The sequence below is a fragment of the Trichoderma asperellum genome, chromosome 1, assembly GCF_020647865.1.
Source record: "Trichoderma asperellum chromosome 1, complete sequence".
Taxonomy (NCBI): Eukaryota; Fungi; Ascomycota; class Sordariomycetes; order Hypocreales; family Hypocreaceae; genus Trichoderma; species Trichoderma asperellum.
The window spans coordinates 2,918,114-2,943,026 of NC_089415.1; the positions used below are offsets into that span (position 1 = coordinate 2,918,114).

The 24,913-nt window shown below is 50.0% G+C and overlaps 8 protein-coding genes across 8 annotated transcripts; 4 read left to right on the forward strand and 4 right to left on the reverse strand.

Annotated features, from left to right (window-relative positions):
- Positions 1-2,867: 2,867 nt before the first annotated feature.
- TrAFT101_000917 (uncharacterized protein) lies at positions 2,868-3,900 on the forward strand (the record flags this gene model as incomplete). The annotated part of the gene is made up of 2 exons (XM_024909404.2): positions 2,868-3,612; positions 3,743-3,900. The coding sequence occupies 2 exons, from the start codon at positions 2,868-2,870 to the stop codon at positions 3,898-3,900; spliced, it is 903 nt and encodes a 300-aa protein (XP_024765151.2).
- A 588-nt stretch (positions 3,901-4,488) lies between these two features.
- Positions 4,489-5,512, reverse strand: TrAFT101_000918 (uncharacterized protein). Its single transcript, XM_024909405.2, has 2 exons — positions 5,294-5,512; positions 4,489-5,218 (listed from the first exon to the last, which is right to left on the reverse strand). Exons 1-2 carry the CDS (start codon positions 5,294-5,296, stop codon positions 4,769-4,771), a joined length of 453 nt encoding a protein of 150 aa, XP_024765152.1. The 5' UTR covers positions 5,297-5,512; the 3' UTR covers positions 4,489-4,768.
- Positions 5,513-5,744: 232 nt separating this feature from the next.
- On the forward strand, positions 5,745-8,105 carry TrAFT101_000919 (uncharacterized protein). The gene has a single exon (XM_024907491.2). The coding sequence runs from the start codon at positions 5,961-5,963 to the stop codon at positions 7,920-7,922; it is 1,962 nt and encodes a 653-aa protein (XP_024765153.1). The 5' UTR covers positions 5,745-5,960; the 3' UTR covers positions 7,923-8,105.
- A 185-nt stretch (positions 8,106-8,290) lies between these two features.
- On the forward strand, positions 8,291-10,047 carry TrAFT101_000920 (uncharacterized protein). Its single transcript, XM_024909406.2, has 5 exons — positions 8,291-8,520; positions 8,631-8,740; positions 8,842-9,021; positions 9,100-9,161; positions 9,222-10,047. Exons 1-5 carry the CDS (start codon positions 8,438-8,440, stop codon positions 9,297-9,299), a joined length of 513 nt encoding a protein of 170 aa, XP_024765154.1. The 5' UTR covers positions 8,291-8,437; the 3' UTR covers positions 9,300-10,047.
- Positions 9,363-12,191, reverse strand: TrAFT101_000921 (uncharacterized protein). The gene is made up of 5 exons (XM_024903313.2): positions 11,218-12,191; positions 11,067-11,135; positions 10,815-11,000; positions 10,376-10,750; positions 9,363-10,322 (listed from the first exon to the last, which is right to left on the reverse strand). The coding sequence occupies exons 1-5, from the start codon at positions 11,906-11,908 to the stop codon at positions 9,556-9,558; spliced, it is 2,088 nt and encodes a 695-aa protein (XP_024765155.1). The 5' UTR covers positions 11,909-12,191; the 3' UTR covers positions 9,363-9,555.
- Positions 12,192-12,616: 425 nt separating this feature from the next.
- On the forward strand, positions 12,617-15,047 carry TrAFT101_000922 (uncharacterized protein). Its single transcript, XM_024910887.2, has 2 exons — positions 12,617-13,113; positions 13,176-15,047. Exons 1-2 carry the CDS (start codon positions 12,724-12,726, stop codon positions 14,838-14,840), a joined length of 2,055 nt encoding a protein of 684 aa, XP_024765156.1. The 5' UTR covers positions 12,617-12,723; the 3' UTR covers positions 14,841-15,047.
- On the reverse strand, positions 14,852-17,631 carry TrAFT101_000923 (uncharacterized protein). The gene is made up of 3 exons (XM_024899208.2): positions 17,316-17,631; positions 17,024-17,203; positions 14,852-16,953 (listed from the first exon to the last, which is right to left on the reverse strand). The coding sequence occupies exons 1-3, from the start codon at positions 17,418-17,420 to the stop codon at positions 15,007-15,009; spliced, it is 2,232 nt and encodes a 743-aa protein (XP_024765157.2). The 5' UTR covers positions 17,421-17,631; the 3' UTR covers positions 14,852-15,006.
- A 361-nt stretch (positions 17,632-17,992) lies between these two features.
- On the reverse strand, positions 17,993-22,209 carry TrAFT101_000924 (uncharacterized protein). The gene is made up of 3 exons (XM_024903314.2): positions 20,497-22,209; positions 20,407-20,414; positions 17,993-20,177 (listed from the first exon to the last, which is right to left on the reverse strand). Exons 1-3 carry the CDS (start codon positions 21,108-21,110, stop codon positions 18,877-18,879), a joined length of 1,923 nt encoding a protein of 640 aa, XP_024765158.1. The 5' UTR covers positions 21,111-22,209; the 3' UTR covers positions 17,993-18,876.
- Between the last annotated feature and the right edge of the window lie 2,704 nt (positions 22,210-24,913).

The window sequence follows — 24,913 nt, forward strand, 5'->3', positions numbered from 1 at the left end:
GTTTGATTCAATAAATCCATAAAGTTTCTCGCTTAACCATCACAGACGAGCTGGGGCGTCTTCTCACGTTCCGGTTTCCTTCCTTTTATCAACACCCAATTCTGACTTTGCCTGTATAATGTAGTATTTTTGGCACAGGGGCCTGAGCCTTGTGGGTACATTGTGACTCGGGAGCGACGGCAGTGGGCGGAGCTGGCTCATTTTGAAGCTCTTTGAACGGAGATTGCAGGCAGTTTGACCAATACTACGTTGTACGAAGCACCAAGTATAGACGTTTTCTTCGTCTCTTTTTTTGGTGCCCCTATCCCGAGGGCCGATTAGTATCAGGATTTGACACACGGAGTGCTCGTAGCTGAATTTTCTTTTTAGAGTTTATGTGCCTGTCAGACAAGCGATGCTGAGGGTGGCTTAGAATGAGCTTAGACCTGGCAATAGATGTTCCTGGTATGGTGTGAACGGGCATGCTTTGTTGGCGTTGGCGCTGAGGTGGCGCCGGCTGGAGATCATATCGGTAAGAAGCTTGTATTACCTGCCTGTAGCATCGACCGAGTACGGAGTAGATAACGGGAGAATTGGCGCCTAGCAAGGGCGCCAACGTAGCGCGGCCTCTGGTAAGATGATTTCAAGGCACTAGGCATGGTGTGTTTCAATGTCCATCGCCGCCTGGTCGGCGATTTGCCTGGGTGAAAGCGCTGGTAAACAGTCGCAAAGCCGACTTGGTAGCTATTCGGCTAGAGCAGAATTGTGCCCGTTGCCCCGTGCATCCCACGTTACGGAATTGCTGCTGCCAGGCATCTACGCAGTGCGTCGAGTATTACGGTGACTCCGTACTCCGTATGTAGGCTAGGTTTATCTCGTCGATATCAAACAGATGAAACCCCCCGTCATCTCAAACGATGAGAAGAGCTGAGGTGATATCGCCCTGTTTCGTTGTATTTAGTCTTAATTTCTAAACCAGAGGCATCCGTATTCTTTATTTATATTGACCAGGTTCAAATGCCGTCCTTGCATCGCTTGATAGGCTGGCCTGAGACGGCAAGGCCTCCCCGGCTTAGCAAGGTCAAAGTAATTGTGTTGGCTGGCGCTGGAAGAAGCTGCTCATGCAGGAAGACAAGGCGGATATGAGCGCTTGTCTGGGGCCTAAAGCTCGACTACAGTATAAGCGAGTGCGTCAGTATGAAGTGTTGTTGCTGCAAGACGAGCCACTAGCCGCCAATAGTTGTACATAAATCCACCAGACTAGCAATGCCGGATGAGAGCCGGCCGGTCCAGATGCAGGTTTGATCATCATCTGTCTGTCTGTACAAGTATGCCAGGCATTTGCCTGTACTAGCAGGTACGTATTAGTATATGAAGTATGAAATACTACCCAATCGCAGCAACTTGGTGTGTGAGTCTCGTGCGCCGCCAACATTTGTTAAGGGGCTTGCATACTCCGTATGGTGCGATTCGAACGTTGTGCAACTACTATTTCCCGTGGGACTCGGTACCTAATAGAAATTGTCCCAGCATCATCTAGTTTGCACATAAGGATACCCACCTGCATCCCGAAATCCGGTTCAACTCCGCTCCAGGTCTTAATCGTACCGTCTGTGCCTCGATCCTACTTGTGTCCGGTAAAATAGAGAGCAGAGAGCAGGCGAATAGGTGGCAAACAAACGAAAAGTGCTGGATTCCTGGCAGCTCGGATCTGGTTCGGTATATCTCCCTGACCACCGGTTCTCGTGTTAGTTGCAGATTCGGATCTGCTGCCGCCCGCTGGCTGTTCCTCAGCCGTTGGACTCTGTTGCTTGTTTGATAAGTAGCCATTGTTGTTAATTGGGCCCATCCGCTGCATGTTGCAGGTCCTCGGAAGGGAAAATCTCAGGCATATTCCTCCGTACCTGCCTCGTCGTCTCATCAACCTCAGCCTCTCACCGACTTGGCGGCAGAATCACTTCATCTTTTATTGCTCTCCAGACTTCCATTCCAACAGCAGCATCACCACCTCAGAGCAGCCTCCATCATTCATTACTCACTCGGAGCACCGGACCACTACCTGGTTCCCCGCGCCACCGCATACGTCTGTGTGTCTCCATGCGGCCAGTGGTGTGTCTTGTTGGCGCTACACCAACAGGGGTCTGATTACCTAGGAACACGAAGTGCCGTACTCATTGGCTTGCTCTCGTAACCGCGGCTGGTGCCCATTTGCTCTATTTGAACTTTTTTTGCCCTTCTTTTCCTAACCCTTGTCTCGGCATCCGGCGCAGCTGAAGGGAAAAAAGGGAGAGAAAAATTGAATGAGGCTTACAAGAAGCAGGGCGCTTCATTTCCACACCAGCCTCTCCATCCTCCCGTGAGGCGTGCGCTTTTTCGTCTGCATCGGGCAAGGCTTCCCAAAAACAGCACTTCTCTTGATGTTCAGCAGCGCTTTGATTTCGTCTAGCTAGCGCATTCATCGCTCGTTCGCTTTGCATTCTAGTCGGAGGTCCCGCTCTTCGTTTCCTCCCCCCCACACCCCCGTGTCCCCGGAGCTTGAAATCTGGGCTGGTCGCTGAGCCGGTTCGTTGATTTGATCTGCCAAGGTTCACTGGGTGTTTTGTCCCAGCGGTGCCTTTTTTCCATCCTTTTTCCCTTTGACATCCATCTATCTATTATCTCCCCTACGCAGCCAGTCTCTAACCGAGACTGTTGAACCCACTTTACAGCATTGAAAACGCTCGTTACCAAGCCAGCGCCGCCTCTTTTTTTACGCGCTCTTCTTACCGCGGATGAATTGAACCGTGTGATACGCTCCTTTGTCGAGATTCGCCAACCCCTTTGGTGCTGCTGCACCGATCCCGCATTCCTCACATCGCTTTGCTACAGCGTTTTCCCCCAACTGAAACATGTCGGCTGCTGCAGATTCTACCATGAGCGGTGGCAGCGCTGCTCCTGGCAACGACTCGGGCCTCGAACAACCTACAGATGCTGTGCAGATGAAGAATATCCCTCAGACGCCTGAGGCAGGCGATAAACCCAGCGACGTGGCGACTACCAACGCGGCCAAGGACGCTCCCGCTGTCGCGACGACATCGACCAACCCTGTATCTACCGACGATGGCGAAACACCTGCTGCGGCTTCATCGTCAAAAGGCAAGGAAGTAGCCGACGCTCCTGAGCCGATAGCCACGACCAAGGAAGATGTCACTCAGGAAGACACTCCTAAGCAGGACGCCCCTAAGCAAGACGCTCCCAAGGACGAGTCCTCCAAAGAAGAGAAGCCCAAGGAAGAAAAACCCAAGGAGGACAAGCACGAGGAGTCAGCTATGGCTATTGGTCCGGCAGAGGAAGAGATTAAGGCCGCTGGTTCTGGCGGAGCCGATGGCCCTGTTTGCAACATTACTCTGTTGCTCGCGTCTGGCGGCCGACATCCGTACAAGATTGATGCCAAGTATCTTAGCAGGAGACACGTCGCCATGCCGGATAAGGACGAGAGCGGCAACCCTGATCCATTCAGCATCAGCATCTACACCTTGAAGGAACTGATTTTGCGGGAATGGAGATCTGACTGGGAGGCCAAGCCCGCCAGCCCCAGCAGCATAAGGCTGATTCACTTTGGCAAATTATTAGATGATAAGGAGCAGCTAAAGAGTAAGCATAGCCCCCATTCTATTCCTTTTTCCCTATCTTTTTTCCGGTTTGTCTTCTTCACAACAGGCTCTTCTCTCTTCTCTATTTGATTTGTCGATTATTCCTGTTCCGCCGCTCACACTGCATGTAGAGTATCAATTTAGCCCTGATAGCCCCAATGTGGTACACATGAGCATCCGGCCCCAGGATCTTGATGAGGAGGAACCCAAGTCCGGGAGCAAGAGCCTCCCTGCGGGCGCCACAGATGGGGATGGCGCAAGGGAGGGACGTTGCTGCATCATTTTATAAAGCGATTCCAGCAGTGGTGCGAACCCACGTGCCATCTCGTCCCTCTGTGCCATTTTCTTGATTAGCCTACGACGGCCATACATATGATCGGACAATTGCAAAGATGTGTTTGCATAGACCTTCGCCGCTGAGATGGGCGTACTACGATGCTTGAGTGGTTTCTGAATGGCAATCTGGCTTGCTCGAAAGCATTCACTAGTTCAGATACAGCTGGGCGCAAGAACAGCTCGGTGTGTCTTTTTGACATTAATATTCCGTTTCTACAAGCTGCTTTGGAGGAGAGGATTTTTTTTTATTATTATTATTCTGTCTTGAGAGTATTTCCCTTTTACTATGTGTTTTGTGTTTTGTTACTTTCATTTTCGTTTTCGTTTAGCCACTCTGGGAAGCAGCGCGATGGGAATTCAAGACGCGGAAGAATTTGGGAAAATCGGGGATCATTACCGGCGTATCATTACATTATTGATTCATGTACAATTGTAGCCTCTGTTTCGGTTCTTTTTACGCTCCTTATATCTTTCATAATTTCAGAAGGACCCCGTCCCCAGAATGGGGATGTTGCCATTACAGGATAGAAATGCAGCACATATTACACTCCTATTTTGGCACCAAGCAGATGCGACCACAGGTATCGATATTATTGATGCTATAAGAATAGTAGCGATGCTGATCTTTTTATTGATTCTGTATTTCTTTGTTCTTTCTGGGGACTGCTCGTTTATACCATGCAAATCGGGATGTAAAATCCTGATATAGTCTCACAAACCGTCATGCCTGTCTCTTTTCCAGACCGGGCATACACATAAGACTTGAATAGCTTGATTTCCTTTTCTATTACCCTCCTATATCGCTAGCCACGCCTCCCCATTCAGTTAATCTTCAGCTTCTTTTCCATCTCATCATGGATACCTGGCAGCGCCCGCGACTCTTCACCAGTAAAGACGTCCTCCCAGGTAATCGTGTCCTCTCTCCCTCTCAAGATATCCTCGTGGACGCTGGGAAGGCCCCCTCCGAGAGCCATGGGCCGCCACTCGCCTTCGCGGACAATCTTAAGCTCCATGCCCCGGCGGATGGGCTCGGCGATGCCAAAGGTGCGCTTGAGGGACTCCATGCGGACGGCCTCCTGGGTGGCCTCCCAGTTCTTGAGGCGAGCCTCCAATGGGTGTGCCGAGACTGGCTTGTTGGAGGCAGCGTCAAAGGGCGAGATGCCGACACCGTGGCGGAGAGTGTCGTGGATTCCGGGCGCTGAGGGGGCCGAGGAGGAGGCGGCGTGAGAGAAGGTTGTGGGTGCCTGGGAGGCGGGGACGATTCGCATAGACTAACAACGAGGGGGGGAGAATGGTTAGCTGGAAGACATGAAGAAGGGAGCTTGGAGAGGAAGCTGGTTTCCTACCATGATGGGCGAGTTCTCAGAGGATTGGCTGCCTCACTGGGTGGGGGTTGGAGATGAGAGGGAGCGCTCGATGTAGCTGGTGCGGGACAGGAAAGAGATGATCGAATCTTGCGTCAGCGATTGATCTGCACCAAAAGACGACGAGATGGTGCAGAGAGACTGAAAGGGAGAGCTTGTCGTTGAGGTTGATGGTGATGACGGAACGCAGAGCTGCCTTTGGCTCCAGGCGCCTTACCTAACCTAACTCCCAAGCTACAGGCTCCCAGCAGCCTCGCGTCCACTGAAGCGCTGATACAGTACTGGTGCTTGCTGTGGAGGAGGGTACGTACCTTTTTCGGCCTCTGCCCCACTTGCTGGAGTCGAGATGCTCCATCCAATCCGCTGCCAAATACCCTAGACCGATCGCGGAGACGGCCGGTGTCAACATCAATTCACTGCATGACAGCGTCGTTGGAATACGATTGTCTCTTTTTCTTTTTTTTTTTCTGATTTGTGATCTGTTTGTGTTGTTTACCTCCATTTGGGCTGTCTTATGGCCATTCAATTGGATTCGTAAAGTGCCTGCTTGCCTGCCTGCCTGCCTATTCTCGCTTGACGTGTCTGATCTGAGCTCGTCTTCAATTACATGATTCAATATTCAATCTTGTCCTCATTATAGATTAGAGCCATGATCAGGAATATCCCGCCATCGGCGCGATCGCCCATCGTTCGCATCGCCAATGGCACTTTCTACAGGCAGCACCCGAATTCGCAATCATCATCACACGCTAATCCCGCTCTGTTCAAAAATCTCGAGTTTGAGCTGCCTTCGTCATCCCCAGAGCCGCACAATTGGTGCATCGTGGGACCTTCTTTGTCCGGAAAGACGACCTTCTTGCAAGCTCTGAGAGGAAGGTTGCTCTGTGAGCCCCCCACGGCGAGGTCGTACCCATATCTGTCATCAGATGCAGTGTCTTCGAGATTGAGAACCCCCAACAAGGCGATTCAGTATGTTGGATTTGATGCTGAGCAGGCGGCCGGAGGGTTGGGCGGCGCAGCGACGACATCGGCGTATCTTGCTGCACGGTATGAGTCTCGCAGGGAGATTACTGATTTCTCGCTCAGAGACTTTCTGCTGGGCAATACCGAGCTGAACCCCGCCAAGTCCCCGGATCAGGAGAGCCAAGAAGAGGGCGGGATATCGGCTGAGCTACTGAAGCGCGTCGTCAAGGACCTTCGGCTGGATTACCTGCTTGATTTGCCTGTGACGTTCCTGAGCAATGGTCAGGGCAGGAGGGCAAGGATAGCTCGAGCGCTGCTGACGAGACCTGAAGTTTTGCTCCTGGATGAGCCATTCATGGGATTGGATCCTCCGACGGTTACGGGGCTGAGTCCGCTACTAGAGTCTCTTGCCGAAAAGGCCAATCCGCGACTGGTGCTGAGTGCTAGGCCGCAAGACCCTCTCCCAGAATGGATTACACACCTGGTATATCTGAGAATGGACTGCCAGGTTGAGTCAATGGGACCGAAGGAGGTTGTGCTGGATGGCCTGAAAAAATACATTCAAGGGGTCAAAGTGGGCGGGCTAGCAGAAGACGAGAAGTTGCCTATTCATACTTTGGCTGATATAGGGAGGGTGTTATCTAAAGATTCTGCAGCTCAGAGCCACAGCCAGTCAGAGTCTGCTTCGACTTCAGCATCATTTCATTCACAGCAACCTGTCAATCCAAATGCTGAGCCCCTGGTTGAAATGGATGGCTGCCAGGTCCGCTATGGTGACAAGATTGCTCTTGGAAACTGGTCACAGAAGACGCCTCAAGGTGATAAGGCTGGCCTGATTTGGACTGTTCGACGGGGTGAACGCTGGGGCGTGTTTGGTCCCAATGGCTCGGGCAAGACGACCATTGTCTCTCTTCTTGGCTCTGACCACCCACAAACCTACTCACTGCCTATAAAGCTCTTTGGGCGAAGCCGTCTACCTGAGCCAGGCTCTGGACAGCGACCACTCACTTTCTGGGACATTCAATCTCGCATCGGCCATTCCAGCCCAGAAGTCCACCAACACATGCCGAGGAGCCACACCATCAGACAAGTGGTTGAGAACGCGTGGGCAGAGACCTTTGGCGCAAAGCCCAAGCTGGGCGCTGAGGCAAAGGCCAAAGTTGAGGCAGCACTCAGATGGTTTGAGCCAGAGCTAAAGCCAAATAGCGCTACTGGCAGCGAGGGCCTGGAATGGGCCGACGACTACATGTTTGGAGAGATTTCGTTCAGTGCTCAGCGCGTGGCGCTCTTCATACGGTCTATGATTAAGGGACCCGATATTGTCGTGTTGGACGAGTCGTTTAGCGGCATGGACGACGCCGTCCGGGACAAGTGCACGCTGTTCCTCACAGACGGAGAAGCAAAGACTTATGCGGGCGAGGAGATTGTGCAGAGCCAGCAATCCAAGGATGGCACCGTCAAGGTGGAGGGATTGTCGGACCAACAGGCGCTTATCTGCATTGCACACATCAAAGAGGAGGTGCCGGATTGCGTGAGAGAGTGGGTTTGCCTGCCAGAGGCGAATACGGAGCAGCCGGCGAGGTTTGGGAGACTGGACGGTGCGTTGAGGGAGGAGGAGAAGAGATGGAATGAGATTTGGGGGTTCTGAAAACTTGGCGTTAGGGAAGAATGTCTGTAGAGATAGGGATAAAATGTAGCCATGCATTAATGTGAATTACAAGTTGTGAAGGCTGCAAGAGGCGGCATGTTTCACTCAAGACTACAAAGCCGCCGAAGCTTTCATTTTTCACCCTCTTCTCCAACATGAATCAGAAAAATAGAATAATATTCCGCTTTTCTTTCAATCTCTATGAAAATAAAGATTGTTTGAACAAAATCTGGTGTAAAACGAGTCTTGTGATGTTGATTGCTGGGCTCCATATGATCGCCTGCGGGCAAGAACGGCACGTGAGTCTCTGCGCCGCCTTCTCGACGTCATCCCAGCAAGCCAAACCTCACGCACCCCCCAAATTCAAACGACATTCTAGTTTCATATTTCGCACTCGCCGGTCGCATCCACCTGCATTGAGAGAAACACGACAATACATTTTTTATGAATGCCGATATAATATTATTATTAATTTGGTGACATCGGGGGAAGCAAAAGAAGAAACAAGACACAACATGTCCGACGAAGAGACGCTCACGACGAGCCACTGCCTCCCATTCATCTCTCTTACAGAACCCATCGAAGTCAGCGAACTGAGGTATCCTTCTTCTTCTCCCCCCCCCCCCCTCTATTCGTCTCTGTACTTGATAGATGGACGGGTATCGTAAAGTTTTCGAGGCGAATTATGGTCTGACAGCTTCTTGATAGATCAGACGGCTTCACCGACGCCTCCGCGTTTTTCCAATGGCCGTTTCCTAGCCCACTCTTATTTGTAAATGAGTCTAGCGATGCGCGGGATCACTGTGCCAACGAAAGAAGTGAGCTCGTCCTGGATACTGACTTTGCTTGTCTTCTGCCAACATTTGATCGGCTTCAAGCTTAAATACTAACTGGCAATTTTTTTTTTAATTACGGCTAGCCTTCCTTTCGTATCTTCGCCTGTCTATATACATGGCTATTGTGTCTGTCGCCATCACCGTATCATTCCACATCAAGGGCACGCCTAGCGATCTTGAACGCCGGGTGGCGAAACCGCTCGGTGGCATCTTCTGGGTACTATCTGTGATAACGTTGGTTCTAGGCGTGGGGAACTATATAAGTAAGCTAGCTGATCTCTCCTAAGAGCGCCCAAAGAAACCTCTTTTGATGTCGGAGCCTAATTTATTTATTTATTTAGGAACTGTCAATATGTATGGCAAAAGAGCTGCCATTGTGCAATCTGGTTGGAAGACACAAGTAGTGAGTTTCGGTGCATCTTTATGTACATACACAGGACTATGTTGACTCATATATCCGCAGGTTTTGGGTGGAATCGCCTTTTCTATTATCGGAACGTGCATTATACTCCTTGTCATAGACAAAGTACGCCAAAAATGATATCGACAGCATTTGGAGATGGTTCATTTTTTTATTTTTATTTTTTCACTTTTTTAAATTTGGGGTTTTCTCAGAACACAGAGCTCACTACGAAGCTCTCAATAGAGATGCATAAATATTGGTCCATTGATTCAAAACAAGATGGATGATAGTACACCTGATATAACAACAAACAACAATACCGCCATGATAGCATAAAATAACTCCAACATTCCCCAACAAATAATTCGCCATGCGCCATGCTCCAGCTGAAAGTTCATCTACCATTGGTAAAACAGAATAGATCTCTAGCATTCGGGTCCACTGCCGGAACAGGTCCCGCGCTCTCATCCTTACATCCTCCAATTTGTGTACGAAATGCTTGCTTATATTTGGCTGCAGTCTTCTCGATGGCGCCGTCATCCGTGTTTTTTCCATCCCAGGTCAGCCACGGCATGTGGTAAAGAAGTGGCAAATCGCCCTCATGTGGGAGCGTTGCCAGCACATCTACATGCGATGCTGGGTCAAATCCGTCCGAGGCAAGCTTAATCAAGTCCTGTTCCTGCTCAGCAGTTTTTCCTTGTTCGTATTCCTCCGGCACATCATAGAGATCTGTGTGGATGCCGACTATGGTATTGGCGGTCTGACGGGTAGGGTAGAGGGTGAAATATCCCCGAAGCCGTGACAGCTGCAGAATATATTCCAGCCAAGCAGGGTGCTTTGTACTAATCTTCTTCTTTGCAAAAAGATCCGGCGTTGTGGACGAGGCATGCTGTTTCTCCAAAAGCTGAGAGACGTAGCCGTGAAGCTCTACCCACTTGTCGCCAAAAATGAGAATTGCATCGCTGCTGGGCACCTGCCAAAGAAAAGGCGTGCCCTCTATATTAGACCCTTGTTCTTCCAGGGGCTTTGGTGGCGTGAACTGAGTAGTATCGTCGAGATATGCCGTGGGCGCCGAAAGACTGATGCCGAAAAGCTTATTCTCCCAATGCTGCCGGTTGGCAATGGTTGAATATCGTCGCTGCAGGATCGAATATTTGACATCTTTCCAAAGTTAGCTTGAGAAAATTTAATTGAAGCCGTTCAAGCTAACTTACAGTGAAAGAATTGAGATGTAACTTCAGTATGAGGCGACAAAACTATGACATGAGAGTGAAATGGTTTAGCTGGCCAAAATGATTCCAAGAATCTGACAGAACTCTCCTCTTCACTCATTTTATGTCGAGGAATGCGGCGACGAAGCGACAGCAGCTTTGTCTTGGGAGCCACGCCGTGAGCCTTTGGCGGCCATTCATACCCGTTCAAGAAGCTAGTTAGGTCCTCTTCGACCGTTGAGGGAAGTTCGATGGTCAAATGGGGCGGAGAGACCCCGGCCATATCCGTTCGAGCCAGAGACCGAAGTAGCCGTTTGAGATTACCTGCGCCATGCCGAGGAGCCTGGATAATGATATCAAAGTTGACCTCATTCCAAGCTGTAGCAAAGAAGGCATTAGAATATGCTTGATCTAAAGATAGATGCCTAGCGCGTCGCCTTACCTGCTAAAGCAGAAGAATCAAGCTTCGACAACCATGAGAATCGCTGAGCTGTCTTCTCCGAGACTTCAATTAAGGTAGCTTCTGTATCTCGGATCTTATCACGGATGCCGGAGAGAAAATAACTTTCTTCAGTTGATGAAGAGTCTATGATGACCACTTGTGGGTGCATATAGAGGTTAATATAATCTGAATCTCCGTTAGAAACATTACTACGTAAAAAACATTACAATAGGTCCGCTGGTTTGCACTTACAGAGAGCTCGAGTTACGGAAAAGGTCATTCGTGGCTCAGCTGTCGTTGTAGAATGGTCAGGACGGGCATCTACATAAATCGATTATCAGTATTTCGTTTTTCACAACATGGTCTGGAGTTAAGCCCAGGAATGAAAACAAAGACACCGTACCATGCATAACCAAGGGGCACGACTTATCAATGCCATTGATCGCCAGCAACTCCTTGATGGAAATGTCACTCCTGCTCATTAGGGCAAAATGTACATAGTTCTGACGCTCTGTGGCCATTTGGCATGCCATTGGGAGCAAAAGCGCAGCGCTTTTAAGACTGGCTGCCGAGAACAAGACGTTGCGATTCTTTTGCATCCTCCCCTGTGTTTCTAGCATGATGGCTTCCAACGAAGGACCCAAATGCGGGAGCTTTAGTGGTCCATTGTACGGCTTGGACGGGTCTGCTGCAGCTTTGCTTCCGCCATCATTGGGTTTGGCCTGGGGCTTTGGTGTCTTGGGCGTCTTGATTATAGGAGCGTCCTCCTCCATCCGCGGTGTATCATATCTGGGAGGAGGTCGTGGCCTATCATACATGGGCATCAAGTTGGCCGGATCAAGAGACGAGGCGCCAGCAGCTGGCCCGATGACCCTGAACAGTCCATAACCTGTCAAGAAGAAAACGACGGCATACAGAACAAGCCGGAGCACGGAGGCCACGCCCAGGGACGCCTTGGGGGCGGGTTGCCAATGGTCAGCGTGCTTGGTGTGTCGAGGCAGGCCGAGATCATCGTCCTTTTTGTTGGCCATTTCTTCGTCGTCGCGCCAGAGCTGCGACACGGACCAGCCGCCGCGGGCTGCGGGAGGCGGCATATTCTTGCCTTTGGCAGCTCAAGCTTAACCGAGTATTGCTGGTTCAGAATGTCTCGGCGCAAGCCAAACAGCTTGCTTACAAGGCTGTTTAGGGGCAAGACAATGGGTGAGAGGGGGGCGATATTCGGAACCAGCGGTTACATGGCGGTATCAATGCTGGCGCCGATCGTCTGCTCTTGCTGCCGGATTGCGCGCTCTGCAGCGATCCGGGCTGGGCAGAGATGGATGGACGAGACGAGACGAGACGAAACGAAACGGGTGTTGTGGCAGCTTATGGCTTGGTGCTCCATAAAAGGCTAATTTGGGAGCTCTCGTCGTCTAATACGGAGTCTGGATAGCGCTGCTGATTAGATAACACTTTGCGCGCTGTGGAGAACCTGCAGGGAGCCAAGGAGCATCCAACCGTTATATTAGCCGTGGCGCTGGTGCCGATGCCTTATGCGGCCAGACAATGGTGCGCAGGAATGCTGGAGAAAACCAAAGACGCTCAGAATACAGGGCGCCGTCTTCTAGAACTGCCTAAACTTATGGGGCGCTAGACTGCTGAATGGGCCGCTGGAAGGCGCTGTGGCCTGCCTGAGAGATCTGCAATCTGCAAGCTGGAGGGGCAGCGTTGCTCGTGGTGGGGTACGAGTAGCCAACTGGAAGAGGAAAAAAAAAAAAAACTTGATACGGGACTTGATCCATGTAAACACCAACCTCATCATCACAATTCATATCAACCCTCATACACCGCAGCAATTTACTCAGTCTGTCGACTCATTGGCTTTGCATATTCGCTCCTCAATCATCTCATTCGTTTCCGCACAGACACCATGGGCAAATCAAAGAAGCCCAGGGCCGGCCACCGCAGCGATCCCGTTGCCAAAGCCGTCAAGCCTCCTGCAGATCCTGAGCTGGCCGCTCTGAGAGAGAGCAAGATTCTGCCCATCATCAACGATCTCAAAAGCGCCGACCCCAAGTCTCGTTCCACGGCTGCGTCCGTCATCTCAAGCATTATTCAGGACACCAAGTGCCGCAAACTGTTGCTCCGAGAGCAGATCGTCTACACCGTTCTCACTCAGACTCTGACAGACGCCGCGCTTGAGAGCCGAGCTGCTGGATGGGGGATTTTGCAAGTGCTGGCTCAGGAGGAGGAGGCCGATTTCTGTGTTCACCTCTACCGACAAGATGTATTGACGGCGATTGAATTCGCTTCAAAGTTGGTGAGTTGGAATCTCAATGATATAAGTGAGAGCTTACCTTAACCTGACGCGCTATCCGTTAGATTCAAGACAAGATCCTCTCAAAAGAGGCGCCCTTTGCAAAGCTACCCAAAGCGGAGAAGGGATTTATTTCCAGCATTGCAGCGTCCCTTGTCTCGCTATTAATGGCTCTAGCCGAGGCAGAAGATGAGATTCTGGAGTCAATTTCCAATAACACCATCATCACTAGCCTCCTCTTCTCACTCATCACATATACCTCTCAGGACGATGAAGATCCTATATCACCCATCCGTGGAGACTCCATGGCCTGTCTAATGGTCTTATCTGAGGACAATACGAACCTAGCAAAATACATCACAAGCACACCCAGCAGCATCGCTTGCTATGAGACGCTGATATCCCTAAAGGACGATGTTAGCGGAGATGGTGTCTTAGCTTGCACCATCCTTCACAACATTTACGCCTCTCTTCTCGAAGTGAAGAATCTATCACCAAAGATCGATGTGGCTGACGATTCAGATCTGATACCGACGCTCACCAAGGCCATGGCTGGCTTTGTCCCCGGCCAGGGCGAGGCCAACAGCAGCGGCTGGTCTAGCCCCTCAGAGTTTCAGCAGCTGGCCCTGGAGACAATTGCATCCATCGGCACAAGCCTTGGCGTTGAAATGGGAGGCTCTGCTCAGCTGTTTACAAAGAAAGAGTTTGGAAGCGGTGAGGCTGCGGCTGGGAAGGAAAGCGGCGATGAGGAGAATGATGACGAAGATATGGACGAGGCTGCCTCTGACGCTGGTGATGACATTGAGGGCCAGGATGAAGATGACGATGACGATGAAGACGATGAAATGAATGAAGATGAGATTGAAGCCGACATGGACATGGTCACTGGCGTTGATCACGGCGACGACAACATTGACGATCTCCCGACCCTCAAATCTCTCATCCAGATTGCTATCCCCGAACTCATCCGCCTCGCCAGCCTCCAGCCATCCGACGACCTCTCCCTCAAGGTCCAAGGCCACGCCCTCTCCGCCCTCAACAACATCGCCTGGTCCGTTTCCCTCATCGACTTCTCTGACGACTCCAACAACGACGTGCTCGGCGCCTGGACCCCCATCGCCCGCGCCCTCTGGCAACAAGTCGTCTCCCCCATCCTAGCCTCCGACACCGCCGACGTCGACCTCGCCACGCAAGTCACCAGCCTCGCCTGGGCCGTCGCCCGTGCCCTCCACGGCGAGACGCCCCTCCAGCCCAACGAGCACCGCAAGTTCGTCTCCCTCTACCAGGCCACCAAGGGTGCGCCCGCGCTGCAAGACCCTGAAGACCCCTTCCAGGCGCTCGGCGTTAAGTGCGTCGGCGTGCTTGGCCAGCTGGCGCTGAATCCGGCACCTACGGATCTTAACCGCGAGATTGGAACCTTCCTTGTCACTCTCCTTGCGGGCCTTCCTGAGACTCCTGCTGCGGATGCTGTCGAGGCGTTTAATCAGATTTTCGACATTTATGGAAACGAGGAATACGTCTACGATGCGGAGGTTTTCTGGAAGAGCGATTTCTTGAAGCATCTTGATGGGACGGTATCAAAGGCAAAGGCCATGGCCAAGAGCGTCAATAAGAGCCAACAGCCAGAGCTGAGGGACAGGGCAGACGAAGTCGTCATGAACTTGACGAGATTCTTATCATATAAGAAGAAGCACAAGCCTGTGCAGATGACAGTAAGAGAAAGGAGCTAATGAGGGAAATGTAGGGGAATAGATATTTATTTTATCTTGCATAGATGTGAACAAAGGAAATTGGAAAATAAAATGTATAAAGATACGCCATGAGATAAATATATCATGAAGAGCTGAAACAATCTGAATCTTCAATTAGCGCCTTTCCTTTAAATGTTCCCATTCATCAACACCGCTCAAAAACCCTGTACAGTCCCTTCAAACTTGCCACCTCCAACACAGCTCCGTCCATGAGCTTCTTCGTCGCTACCAGCCGTGACCTAAACGCCGGGAAGAAGATGTGCTCGATAGCCCACCTGACGTGCTGCCTTCTTGTTCTCATTTCCTCAAGAGCCGCATCCTCGTCTCCCTGTTCTGATTTTCCCTCTTCACTAACGTCTCCGCTTTCATCTTTCCCTTCTGCAGACGTGGGCAGTGCCTCAGGGACATAAAATGTCGCCAACTCTGTGATAAAAGTCTGAAAGCACTCTTTCTCATCATCCCAGTTGACATGAGGTCCGAGACGGATAAGAAATCTGGGGAGCTTGCCAAGGGATGGCGTATAGCCTTTAATGAGGAGAGGGATGGAAACCAGCTCACCCGTAGGAGTGATTTCGAGGGAGAAGTACTCTTGGAGCATCTCTCTTCGCTCAATGAGCCGATCTGCTACCTTTGCGACTATCAAGTCGACATTGAATTCCTTGTCAGAGGCTCCCATAGCCTCCTTTTCGACTTCGGCTCCGATTTTAAGAATTTCTCTGAGGTCCAGAGGTGGGCTGAAGTTGATAACACCAAAGTTGCCAAAATCGGTGAGTCCTAGCTGATAAAAGTATTCAAAGCATGTGTGGCCATAGTCTATTAAATACAGCTTCACGCCTCCCTGAATGGCGGCCAGTCGCCGGCCTTCGTCGACTACACCGACAAATGTGTGTGAGGCGATGATCTCTGTCAACTCATGGTGAATCTCATCTCGGACTTCTTGGCGTAGCTCCTTGACGGTCTTAAGGCGGCATTGGACGTGCTCACGGTCTGTCGCTGTGTATTCCACTGGCTCTGGAACAGCCCATGCCTCATCTTCTAAAGCTCTAGCCGGAGAACCTGTTTTATCGATAGTGCCCGCTGGTGAAAACAAAGCAGTTATTTTACCCTGAGATTTATCTGTCCGGACAAGATCGTTCGAGTTTCGCCGTATCTTTCTAAGAGCGGGTGTAGTAAACTTTGGAGTGGCATCGCTGTCATCTTCATCCAAAGACTCAACAGGTTTGGCTCCAGGCAGTAACGTCTGTGTCATAAACGTTCGACTCGTGTCTACAGTAGCGAGCTCCGATTCAATTTTCTTGCAAATAGCTTGTATGACCTCCTCTTCGTTGAGAAAATGAACCTCCCGCTTGGTAGGATGAACATTGACATCTACTCGAGCCGGATCAATTTCCAGGCTAAGATAGATGAAAGGATGGCCGCCCTTGGGTAAGAAGACAGAGTATGTCTGTTCGAGTGCCTTTTTCATGGTGGTTGATTCAACGCAACGGTGGTTGATAAATAAGAGCAATGTCGTCTTCTTGATGTGATAATTGGCATTTGTCACATAGCCATTGGCAGAGAAACCCCATCGGTCGTCGGAGACAGATAGTTCTATGAGCTCATTGGCGACGTTGCTGCCATGGATCTGACGAATGCGGTCTATCACAGTTGCTTGAGCTTGTACGGAAAGAGCGTTAGAAGCCTCGCCTGCCTTTTTGCAAGTAAAGCCGACTCCCTTGCAATGTATTGCATATCGTCCGGCCATATCAATAATCTTGTTGAATTCATCTGCATAGGATCGAAATGCTCTCCGACGAGTTGGCACATTGAAGAACAAGTCTTCCACCGTGATTTGGGTACCCTGACGCCCAGCAACTCCCTTTGGTTCAGCAGATTGCCCTGGCTTCGCAGGAACTAGCTTCCCATCCAGGTAATGTGCACGCCAAGCGAGAGATGACTCTTTGGTCTTCGTCGTTACCGTAAGATGGGCAATGTGGCTAATACTGGCCAAAGCTTCGCCGCGGAATCCATATGTGGCGATAGATGACAAGTCTTCAAATGTAGAAATTTTAGACGTTGTATGCCGTACGCATAGAATTTCCAGGTCTTCTTTCTGTTGGGCAATAAGGAAAAGGAGTCAGCCGCTGTAAAAACGAGCATGTAGGTGGCAAAGGTTAAAGTACCTCAATTCCGCCACCATTGTCTGTGATTTGAAGCATTTTCAAGCCCCCATCTTTGACCAGAATCTCCAGGGACGTTGAGCCTGCGTCCACAGCATTTTCAACCAACTCTTTGAGCGCATGAACCGGAGCCACAATAATCTCTCCCGCAGCGATCTTGTTGACCACATCAGGGTCGAGAGCCTACTCAGCAAAGAAATGTCAGTCAATCAACAAATTCTTGTGGAACAATGGAATCCTCTTGACTCTCAAATCTAGTCAAAGAAGACGAAGAAGGGCGAAGAGACTACTATACCCTGATCCTTCGTGCGGGCTTCTGAGCCTCATGTTCTTCCTCCGCCTTTCTCTTGGTCCCACTCGGGGCACTATCAACTTCCATTTTATCCATAACCGCTTTCATCTGACAACTTTCCTTCAATTAAATGAGTAAATCACATTCGAATAATTTCGTAACATTTCATGCATAAACCATTGCAAATAACGCCAGCATCAGAGGAGAGAAGCCTGTGCAGAGCGGCCCATATCAACGCAAACGATTCTTAACAATAAATAGTAAAAAAGAGAGATGAAGGTCGAGAGAGCCCCATCTCATTCGAATTAGTTCTTCTTGAATGGAAAATGCAAGGCGGTGGAAGGAACGTTGACCACTTGGCTTACTACGCGAAGTTTCCACGCTTGCACGTGACTCGCGAGAGGTACCTGAATTTGGTACTCCGTACACGAACGAACGTTAGTCTGTGCTTTAAGGCGGTCGATGAGTAGCCACAATTGATAGGAAATACGGTGTCCTAGACTATTATAGAGAAAATCTTGTATATCAAGCTATATGCCGATCATTTCTAGCCTAGTGGATGTTTTATCTGTATCTCTCCATTGCATTGCAACACACCAGACTCAGGCCAGCCCAGATACTAGCCCAAGCAGCTCATGTATCTGTGCTGCAGCGTGCTCTGTAATTCATGGGCGCCAGTAGACATCTTGAAATTTCGACAAGAGACACATAATTTGTATAGCAGCAAAATCGCTAATCCATACATTGGTCGTATTAAGATCTAACCACTACGCTATAATTGTAAACCAAAATCAGCCTCCCTACCACAGAGTATGCCTGTTCAATGCATAACAATAACGAATCTGCCCCGGAAGGCCCAATATACTCGCGTCTGGCATGACCATGACTATTCATGCCGCCTATCCCTCTCTTTATTGCCCTAGCCAAGGTTTTTGCAAAGCTTTCCAAATACTATTGCAATCAATGTCAAAAAAAGAAACAAGTAACTCTTACATGAGTAAACAGAACTCCACATAGCCCGAGAAAAATCAAAGACATAGCGCTACGCTTAATCATTCAGTCCAGTTGTTCCTCCCCAAAAGTGACCGCTTCCTATCCATCCCCTCCTTTTGTCATTGAGCCTAGAAGAGATATAAAGAAAATAGAGAAAAAATTTTCGGCAAAAAGGAAATAAGAAAGACAAAAAAAAAAAAAAGAGAGGGGGAGAGGGAGAATCAGTCGAACTAAGCTTTTCGCAGGCAACTGCCCCGTATTTTGTTTATAAGATGCAGAAATTTAGCTTCATCCATGATTTAGTGATATAGGAGAAGATCAAGACAATGGCATCGCTAAGTTCATTGACTTTCCAAAATTCCATTCCGGAATGTTTTTAAATGGAAAACAAACAGTTAGCTCGAAGCGCCGGCGCTAGTAATCAACTTCTCAGACAAGAGAAATGTCCAAGGTAGCCATATTCAGTGGGCAAGCCGCTCGTTGTTAGATGTGTATGTAGTTCCCCCAATCTATTAGGGTAGCCGACTTGTTCCCAGAAGCTGGGTTTATATGTTGAAGAAGTCAAATGGGGCTAACGCCTGTTTATATCGCCGGGTTGCTCTAGTAAGCCGCCAATATCAACCCGTCTTGGTCGTTCAGCATTTGGCCAATTAACCTCTCGAGAAGAGGGTCTGTGATCTGTCTCCGCCCGAATAGGAGGCAGCTGATAAGACGGCTGGGTTTGGGGTTGGCTAGCAGGGACGTATTCGCTTTGGGATGTCTGATAACTTGACGCAGAGTATTGTGGCGGAGTATAAGATTGGGCCCCTGAGCTGGAACTCGCATGCGAAACAGCTGGATTATATGGCGATCGCATGGCACCGTCACTATGGCGATGCCTGTAAGGCTCGGTCGAAGAAGAAGCTGACTGATCACCATAAGCCGCTTGATGCGATACTGATGGCCGATGATATGACAAGCCAGATTCTCGAGCACGCTGCGGACGCTGAGCGCGTTGCGTATGTTGAGTATGCTGTACCTGTTGAGAGTGCTGAGCGTGTTGCGATTGGTGAGAATGTTGTGCATGTGAGTGTTGTGGATACGGTGAATGCTGCGAAGATCCTGGCGGCGGGAGCTGTGGGTGAAGCTCTCGGAGGCTCAACAAAAATACAATGAAATAGAACGATCCTTCCTTTGCAATTCCAAACCGGAGAGGGAATGTCCTGGTATAACCGTCATATCCAACAAAGCCGAAATACTCTAGATGATTGAGGCGAAACCTTGACACATCTTCGGTCATGAATCCATAGTCCTTGATGGCAATATCCAATCTGCCCATAATAGGCGGCAGATAATTCGGCTCAAACGTTCGCTGCTCTTCAAAAAGTTGATTTTGAAGGTTGGTGAGGAAAGCGGCCTGATGCGGCGTAACGATATCGCTCAGCTTATTTCCCAATGGGTTCGATGCATGGACCATTTCCATAAACATTGGCGATGCCTTGACGATGTCAAAATCCATGCTCAAGTATGCCAGAGGCTCCATATTATTCGGTGGTGCGCCTTCATAAGATGGGGTGTAAAGGTTCGGATCTGGGGCAGGAGGTCGCTCTTGGTATACTACACGTGGGCCATTCTCGATCAATGGAGGATCGAGAGGTCTGTAGGACTGATTTCGTCGGAGGGAGTCTTCGTATGGGGAGGTTCCAGGAGTTGTCGAGGGATATATACTTAGTGGCCTCCTCAACGTCGCATCTTGAGGATTCGAATATCTAGATGGATCGAATCTACCATCCCTTTCGTCTCGCAGTCGTGGCCGTCCTCGCTTTTTATGCTGAACATCGACACAAGCGTCTTCTTTCCCGCTGCCAAGGCACCTGGAGCAGGGTCGTTGTGCTATAAAAAAAGTTAGTTCAGAAGTTCCATTTCATTTTACACCTTCCATCCAGAGCCTTTTCCCGATTCAATAGTATGTGTTGTAGAGCAACAAAGCACATCTCTTCCAGGAGAGCCCATTGAGAACTCCAATTGGCCTGTATAGTTTGCAAAGCAAGCCGCCAAGTAGCTCTAATACTAATTATACAACTTCTTTCTTGTATAGGGAGAAAAAAAAAAGACAACGTACCATCGCATCTAAGACAAAATAATGTTAGTGATCAACACAGTCACAAAACAATACGCTCATTGGCGCATATTTCAAATTCTCTATGCTTACCGAAGATGAGCTTTTTTGCAAGGTACGCAAGCAGAAGCAACATGGCCTTTCGCCTTTCTCTGAGATTTCGGTGATGTATACGGCTGAGACTCGGTTGCTTGCGGTCGATCGGGCACAGGATAGCCCTCCGAGTTCGAGGGCGTCGAGTTTGGATATACTGTTTGAGAAACTGCTTGAGGCATTCCGTGGTGGTGCTGAGAGACATATGGGATAATCCTTCCTGATTCTTCGGGTCTGGGGTATGCATATGGAGACCTTATTGCCGGTTCTTGCGCATATGGCCTTGCCATTGATGCGGCCTGCTCGCGAAGATTTGTGGGAGACGGTTGTGTCGGACCTCCACGAAGGCCATCCAGAACTCTAGAGGCAGTAAAATAGCCTGGAACTTCACTACCTCGACTACCAGCCTCTTGAGCTGGTCTCAGAGGTAAGGGTGGAGAGCCGGACATAGGAGGTGAGGGATATGCCCTACTCCGCACGGCCGACTCCTTTGGGTAGGCCTCTTTCCGGCCCCAATTGACGTCGAAGGCGCAGCGGGTTGGGTCAGGATAAGCTTGATGATGCCCAGGCACGAGGGGCGGCGTTGGATTAGAAGGATGTGTTAAAAATGTCATGGATGGAATATTCCGTGAGAAGTTTTTCCTGGTAGCCACCAACAGCACCGAGTTCCAAAGGATGTGAATTTTAACTTCTGATCGTTCAAAGAGTCTAATTCGAACCGTAAACCCTCTGGCCTGAAATAATTTAATGATTCACGTCTTCTTAAATGAATAATAGTTGATCTCGGATATGTTTTTCGACGGTTGAATGAAGAGTAGCTTGTTATCGGAAGCAAAAATTCGCAGTAAATCACTGTTTGAGCTTAGATACTGGAGGGAAAAAAAAGACTCTTGTACTCTTTTCAATGATAGCCGGAAGAAATCGAGTGAGTGTATACAGGAAAAGTCGATCTGAGAGCGTACCCGTCGTTCTATTGAGCGAAGAAGAAATGGGGCGGAAATTTTTTAATGTGGCGGCTGGCCTCCAAAGGATGAAAAAGCAAAAAATAAATAATATAAAAAAAATAAAAAATAAAAAAAAAGGTCGAACACAGAGAATGGTTACGAGCCAGAGAGGCCAACTAACGAGCTCGAAACCAAAATTGAGCCAAAGATCCAGCTAGGCGGAGAGCAACCGATGTGAAACAGGCGCCGCTGGAACAGTGTGATACCTGGCAGCCAAAGGTATTAGAACGCTTTGTGATACAACATGCGGCCGTGTCGTCGGTGGTTATCGAGATGGAACGGCAGCCCGCAGCAAAATCGCAAAGTTTCACGACTTGAGCGACGGATTCTGGCGAAGCTGAAGCTGCTGAACCCGACAAAGTCGCTGGCTCAAACGACTGAGTCAGAACAAAAGCACGACGGGGATCAGCCTCAAATGGCTGATTGGCGGCTTACAGTCGGTTTTTGTGCGACTCTTGGGTCTAGTCTAAGGGACCCTGTTGCCAGATGCAAGGCAGTCGGGCCAGAGAAAATAGGGTTACTCGCCGAAAAGCCTGCAAGCACAAAGACCAACTTGTACAGAGCAAGTAGGTAGCCAAGCAGGTGGTCAAGTAGTGTTGAGAAATCGGGGGCCCACGGACCGAGTTCCTGGTCTAATAATGTTCTTATTGCAGCGGGTTAAATCAGAGGCGACAGGACATGGCTTGTTCCAGGACGATCCCTGCCCGGTCAATCCTATCTGACAATTCTCCGCTGGCTTGTCTCGAGAGGGGAGAGGCGGCCGCCGTGCGTGTGAGATTTCACAAGCGCAATAAGACACTGGAGACGGCTATGATTGGGGCAAACTGGGATGGGAAAGGCGGGAAACCAGAAGAAAGCTGTGGAGGTTGGGTGGGGAGGGGGGGTGTATTGTATCTTGTCCGTTTCGTGGAGGTGTGCTGGCTGGGGTGAGAGCTCGGCAGCAAAACAAAGGATTGCTGCTACGGCACGAAGTAGGCAAAGAAGGCTTAGACGGTAGCCACAGGAAAAGATGGCAAAGAGACGGTGATGGAGAGGCACCATGGGCGTAAGAAGATGTGATACAGCTGAACGAGACTAAAACCCGGAGCTCTCAGCCGGGAGACGGCAAACTGGAGTTGGCTGGGTGATATCTCTCCCCTACCACATGTACATGTTGGTCCGGGGGGACGATGCGTAGAGGGTGGTATCAAAGCTGGTCATTTAACTCTGATCCCCCAGCCAAAATTAAGATACCGGGATAGTCTTGGCGTTCTAGAAATGCATCTAGCATGTATGTGCGCATAGTGTTCGACCTTTGGTGCTCGTAAAATACCACTGGGAGCAAAAATGATCAGGGGTGAGCGACTTCTGCCATGCCTGAAAAGTTGACGAACCGCCAAGGGTGATGATCGAATCGGCGACAATAGGCAGAACAAGGTAGGGCTACAAAGGCTTTGGTGCTCTCGGCATATCTAGAAGGCCTGGACGATGTTTGGTGCCAGCCCATGCACGCAGGTATGGAGTACCTGGCACTGGCGTCAGACGCAAAAGTAAAGGCTTGCGAGTGAGTGTATGGTGGAAGTGGAGATGCTGCTGTGTCCTCCCTAGAGCTTTCAAAGTTGGCGTACTGGTTCTCGTACATCCATACGAGTAACTCGCGTTTGCCTTGAGAGACAAGGAGCTTGCATGGGAGTAGGGGAAGCTAGCAGTCCTGGGATTAGCAGTCCTAGCAAGCTTTGCAAATAGGATGTAGAAGTTGGCTGAATAGCAAGGCCTCGATGGCGGGTTGGAGGATTTGCTTCGTGGATCACAGATGGACAACAGAATGGCCGCCATGGATCAGGTCCACGAACCTTGGGAGGCTTGGTCACCGGAAGGAGTGTCCATGGGGCGCCTCTACTCAAGCGGGCCGGCGCTGAGTGCTAGATTGCTACGAAGCACCATCCGGCTAAACAATCAAAGTGGCATCATGGAGGAGACCGTGGTGGGGATGACACGAGCTGGAGGCTTAATTAGGGACCGTGCCGGACCCTGCGCCTAGGCCCTGCTTGCCAAACATGGCTACTTAGTCCAGCGCCCTCTCCATCTTCCAGTTGGCTGGTGCCCCAGAGCTGTGGATTAGACCCGACTTGTCGACAAGGCTGGGCTCAATTTTTGGGATACGGCATGGGTCCTCCGAAAGGGTCTTCATCCAATCACCCAGGTGCTTTGCGCATGGGCATGGGGCACGCGACGACGGGATTCTGGCCGGAAGTCGAACAAGTACTTGTACAAATAGCTTGCTAGTAGTCAATTAAAGACTTTGCAAGCTCCCACCTAAAAAAGGACTTGTAGAGATAAGATAGAATGAAGTAGCCATATTTTGCACCCAAGACACCTGGCGCCTGACAATACCATCATGGAGAAGGGTATCATGAGGAAGTGAATATAGACTGGTCGTCGACTGCAAGGTGCCCAATATGGCAGGGCAGGAAAAATAACAATAAAAGTAGCAAGCTCCGTCGCATTGCGCAGAGAAAGCATAGCTTTGTTGTTTCGAAACATGGGGGATCTAAAACATACAGACAGATCCCCCTACTTATCCTGACACTAGCCAACGATTTGCTAGTCGTCGTCTGACAGCAAGACAATCAAAGCGTGAGCCCATCACTTTTGTCAAGGCACCAGACACATGAGGCCAGACAAGGTCGGCGACACCGATCCCACCCTGAGTCCGTCCGTGCGGCTGGAGGATTCTATGCACTCCGCCGGCAGTAGGAATATACCGACTGTGTTCCGATGTGCCAATATGCTTGAAGATCCGCAGTTGGACTAGCATGAGAGGAGACCTTGTCGCAACGGGAAAAAAAGAACGAAAAGAAAAGCTAGCCCCCAGGCAGCTTCAGGCACAAAGATTGCTGCACTCCTTGCTGAGACGTGAGCTGAAGGCCTTCCAACTCGGATGACGTTTTGTGGCGGCCTGTCATTAGGTAGGTGGGTCGCTTTTTTCATCCATTTCTGTGTCACTCAATAGTGCCTTTAGGCTTCCAGCGTAGCAATGTAACTGTGCAATAGCTAGGACGTAGTTGCAGCAACGTACGAGATCACCGGTATATAAGACAGTCCAGCCCTTATATTCTTGTCGAATCCTGGAGATGAAACCAGGCCTCATCAGAGCCAGCCCGAGGCTCAGCCCGGCTTTTTTTCTCAAAGCTCCGTGGTATTAAGATCCGACTGAGTGCTCCGAAGCTGCAGAATAAGATGGGAGATGAACGGGCCAGCATGCGGTCCGCGGGCATTTTGGGAGTGTGTGCCATTTAGCGTTTGGAGCGGCGCCTCCCCTTGTCAAAGCGTGGCAGCTTGCCGGTTGGTATGACCCAAGATTTCCGAGATTAGTTTCTCCATCACGTCAAACAGGAGCTCGTGCCTGGGAACGCAACTGGTACTCGGCGGGT

Coding starts and splice junctions, on each gene's coding strand:
- TrAFT101_000920 (XM_024909406.2), top strand. CDS start 8,438: ATGTCCGACGAAGAGACGCTCACGACGAGCCACTGCCTCCCATTCATC. Junction 8,741..8,841: donor TCACTGTGCCAACGAAAGAA/GTGAGCTCGTCC, acceptor AATTACGGCTAG/CCTTCCTTTCGTATCTTCGC. Junction 9,022..9,099: donor AGGCGTGGGGAACTATATAA/GTAAGCTAGCTG, acceptor TTATTTATTTAG/GAACTGTCAATATGTATGGC.
- TrAFT101_000924 (XM_024903314.2), bottom strand. CDS start 21,110: ATGACATTTTTAACACATCCTTCTAATCCAACGCCGCCCCTCGTGCCT.
- TrAFT101_000919 (XM_024907491.2), top strand. CDS start 5,961: ATGATCAGGAATATCCCGCCATCGGCGCGATCGCCCATCGTTCGCATC.
- TrAFT101_000921 (XM_024903313.2), bottom strand. CDS start 11,908: ATGCCGCCTCCCGCAGCCCGCGGCGGCTGGTCCGTGTCGCAGCTCTGG. Junction 11,001..11,066: donor TTCCGTAACTCGAGCTCTCT/GTAAGTGCAAAC, acceptor ACGGAGATTCAG/ATTATATTAACCTCTATATG. Junction 10,323..10,375: donor TACATCTCAATTCTTTCACT/GTAAGTTAGCTT, acceptor AACTTTGGAAAG/ATGTCAAATATTCGATCCTG.
- TrAFT101_000922 (XM_024910887.2), top strand. CDS start 12,724: ATGGGCAAATCAAAGAAGCCCAGGGCCGGCCACCGCAGCGATCCCGTT. Junction 13,114..13,175: donor TTGAATTCGCTTCAAAGTTG/GTGAGTTGGAAT, acceptor GCTATCCGTTAG/ATTCAAGACAAGATCCTCTC.
- TrAFT101_000923 (XM_024899208.2), bottom strand. CDS start 17,420: ATGAAAGCGGTTATGGATAAAATGGAAGTTGATAGTGCCCCGAGTGGG. Junction 17,204..17,315: donor AGCCCGCACGAAGGATCAGG/GTATAGTAGTCT, acceptor TTTGCTGAGTAG/GCTCTCGACCCTGATGTGGT. Junction 16,954..17,023: donor ACAATGGTGGCGGAATTGAG/GTACTTTAACCT, acceptor ATTGCCCAACAG/AAAGAAGACCTGGAAATTCT.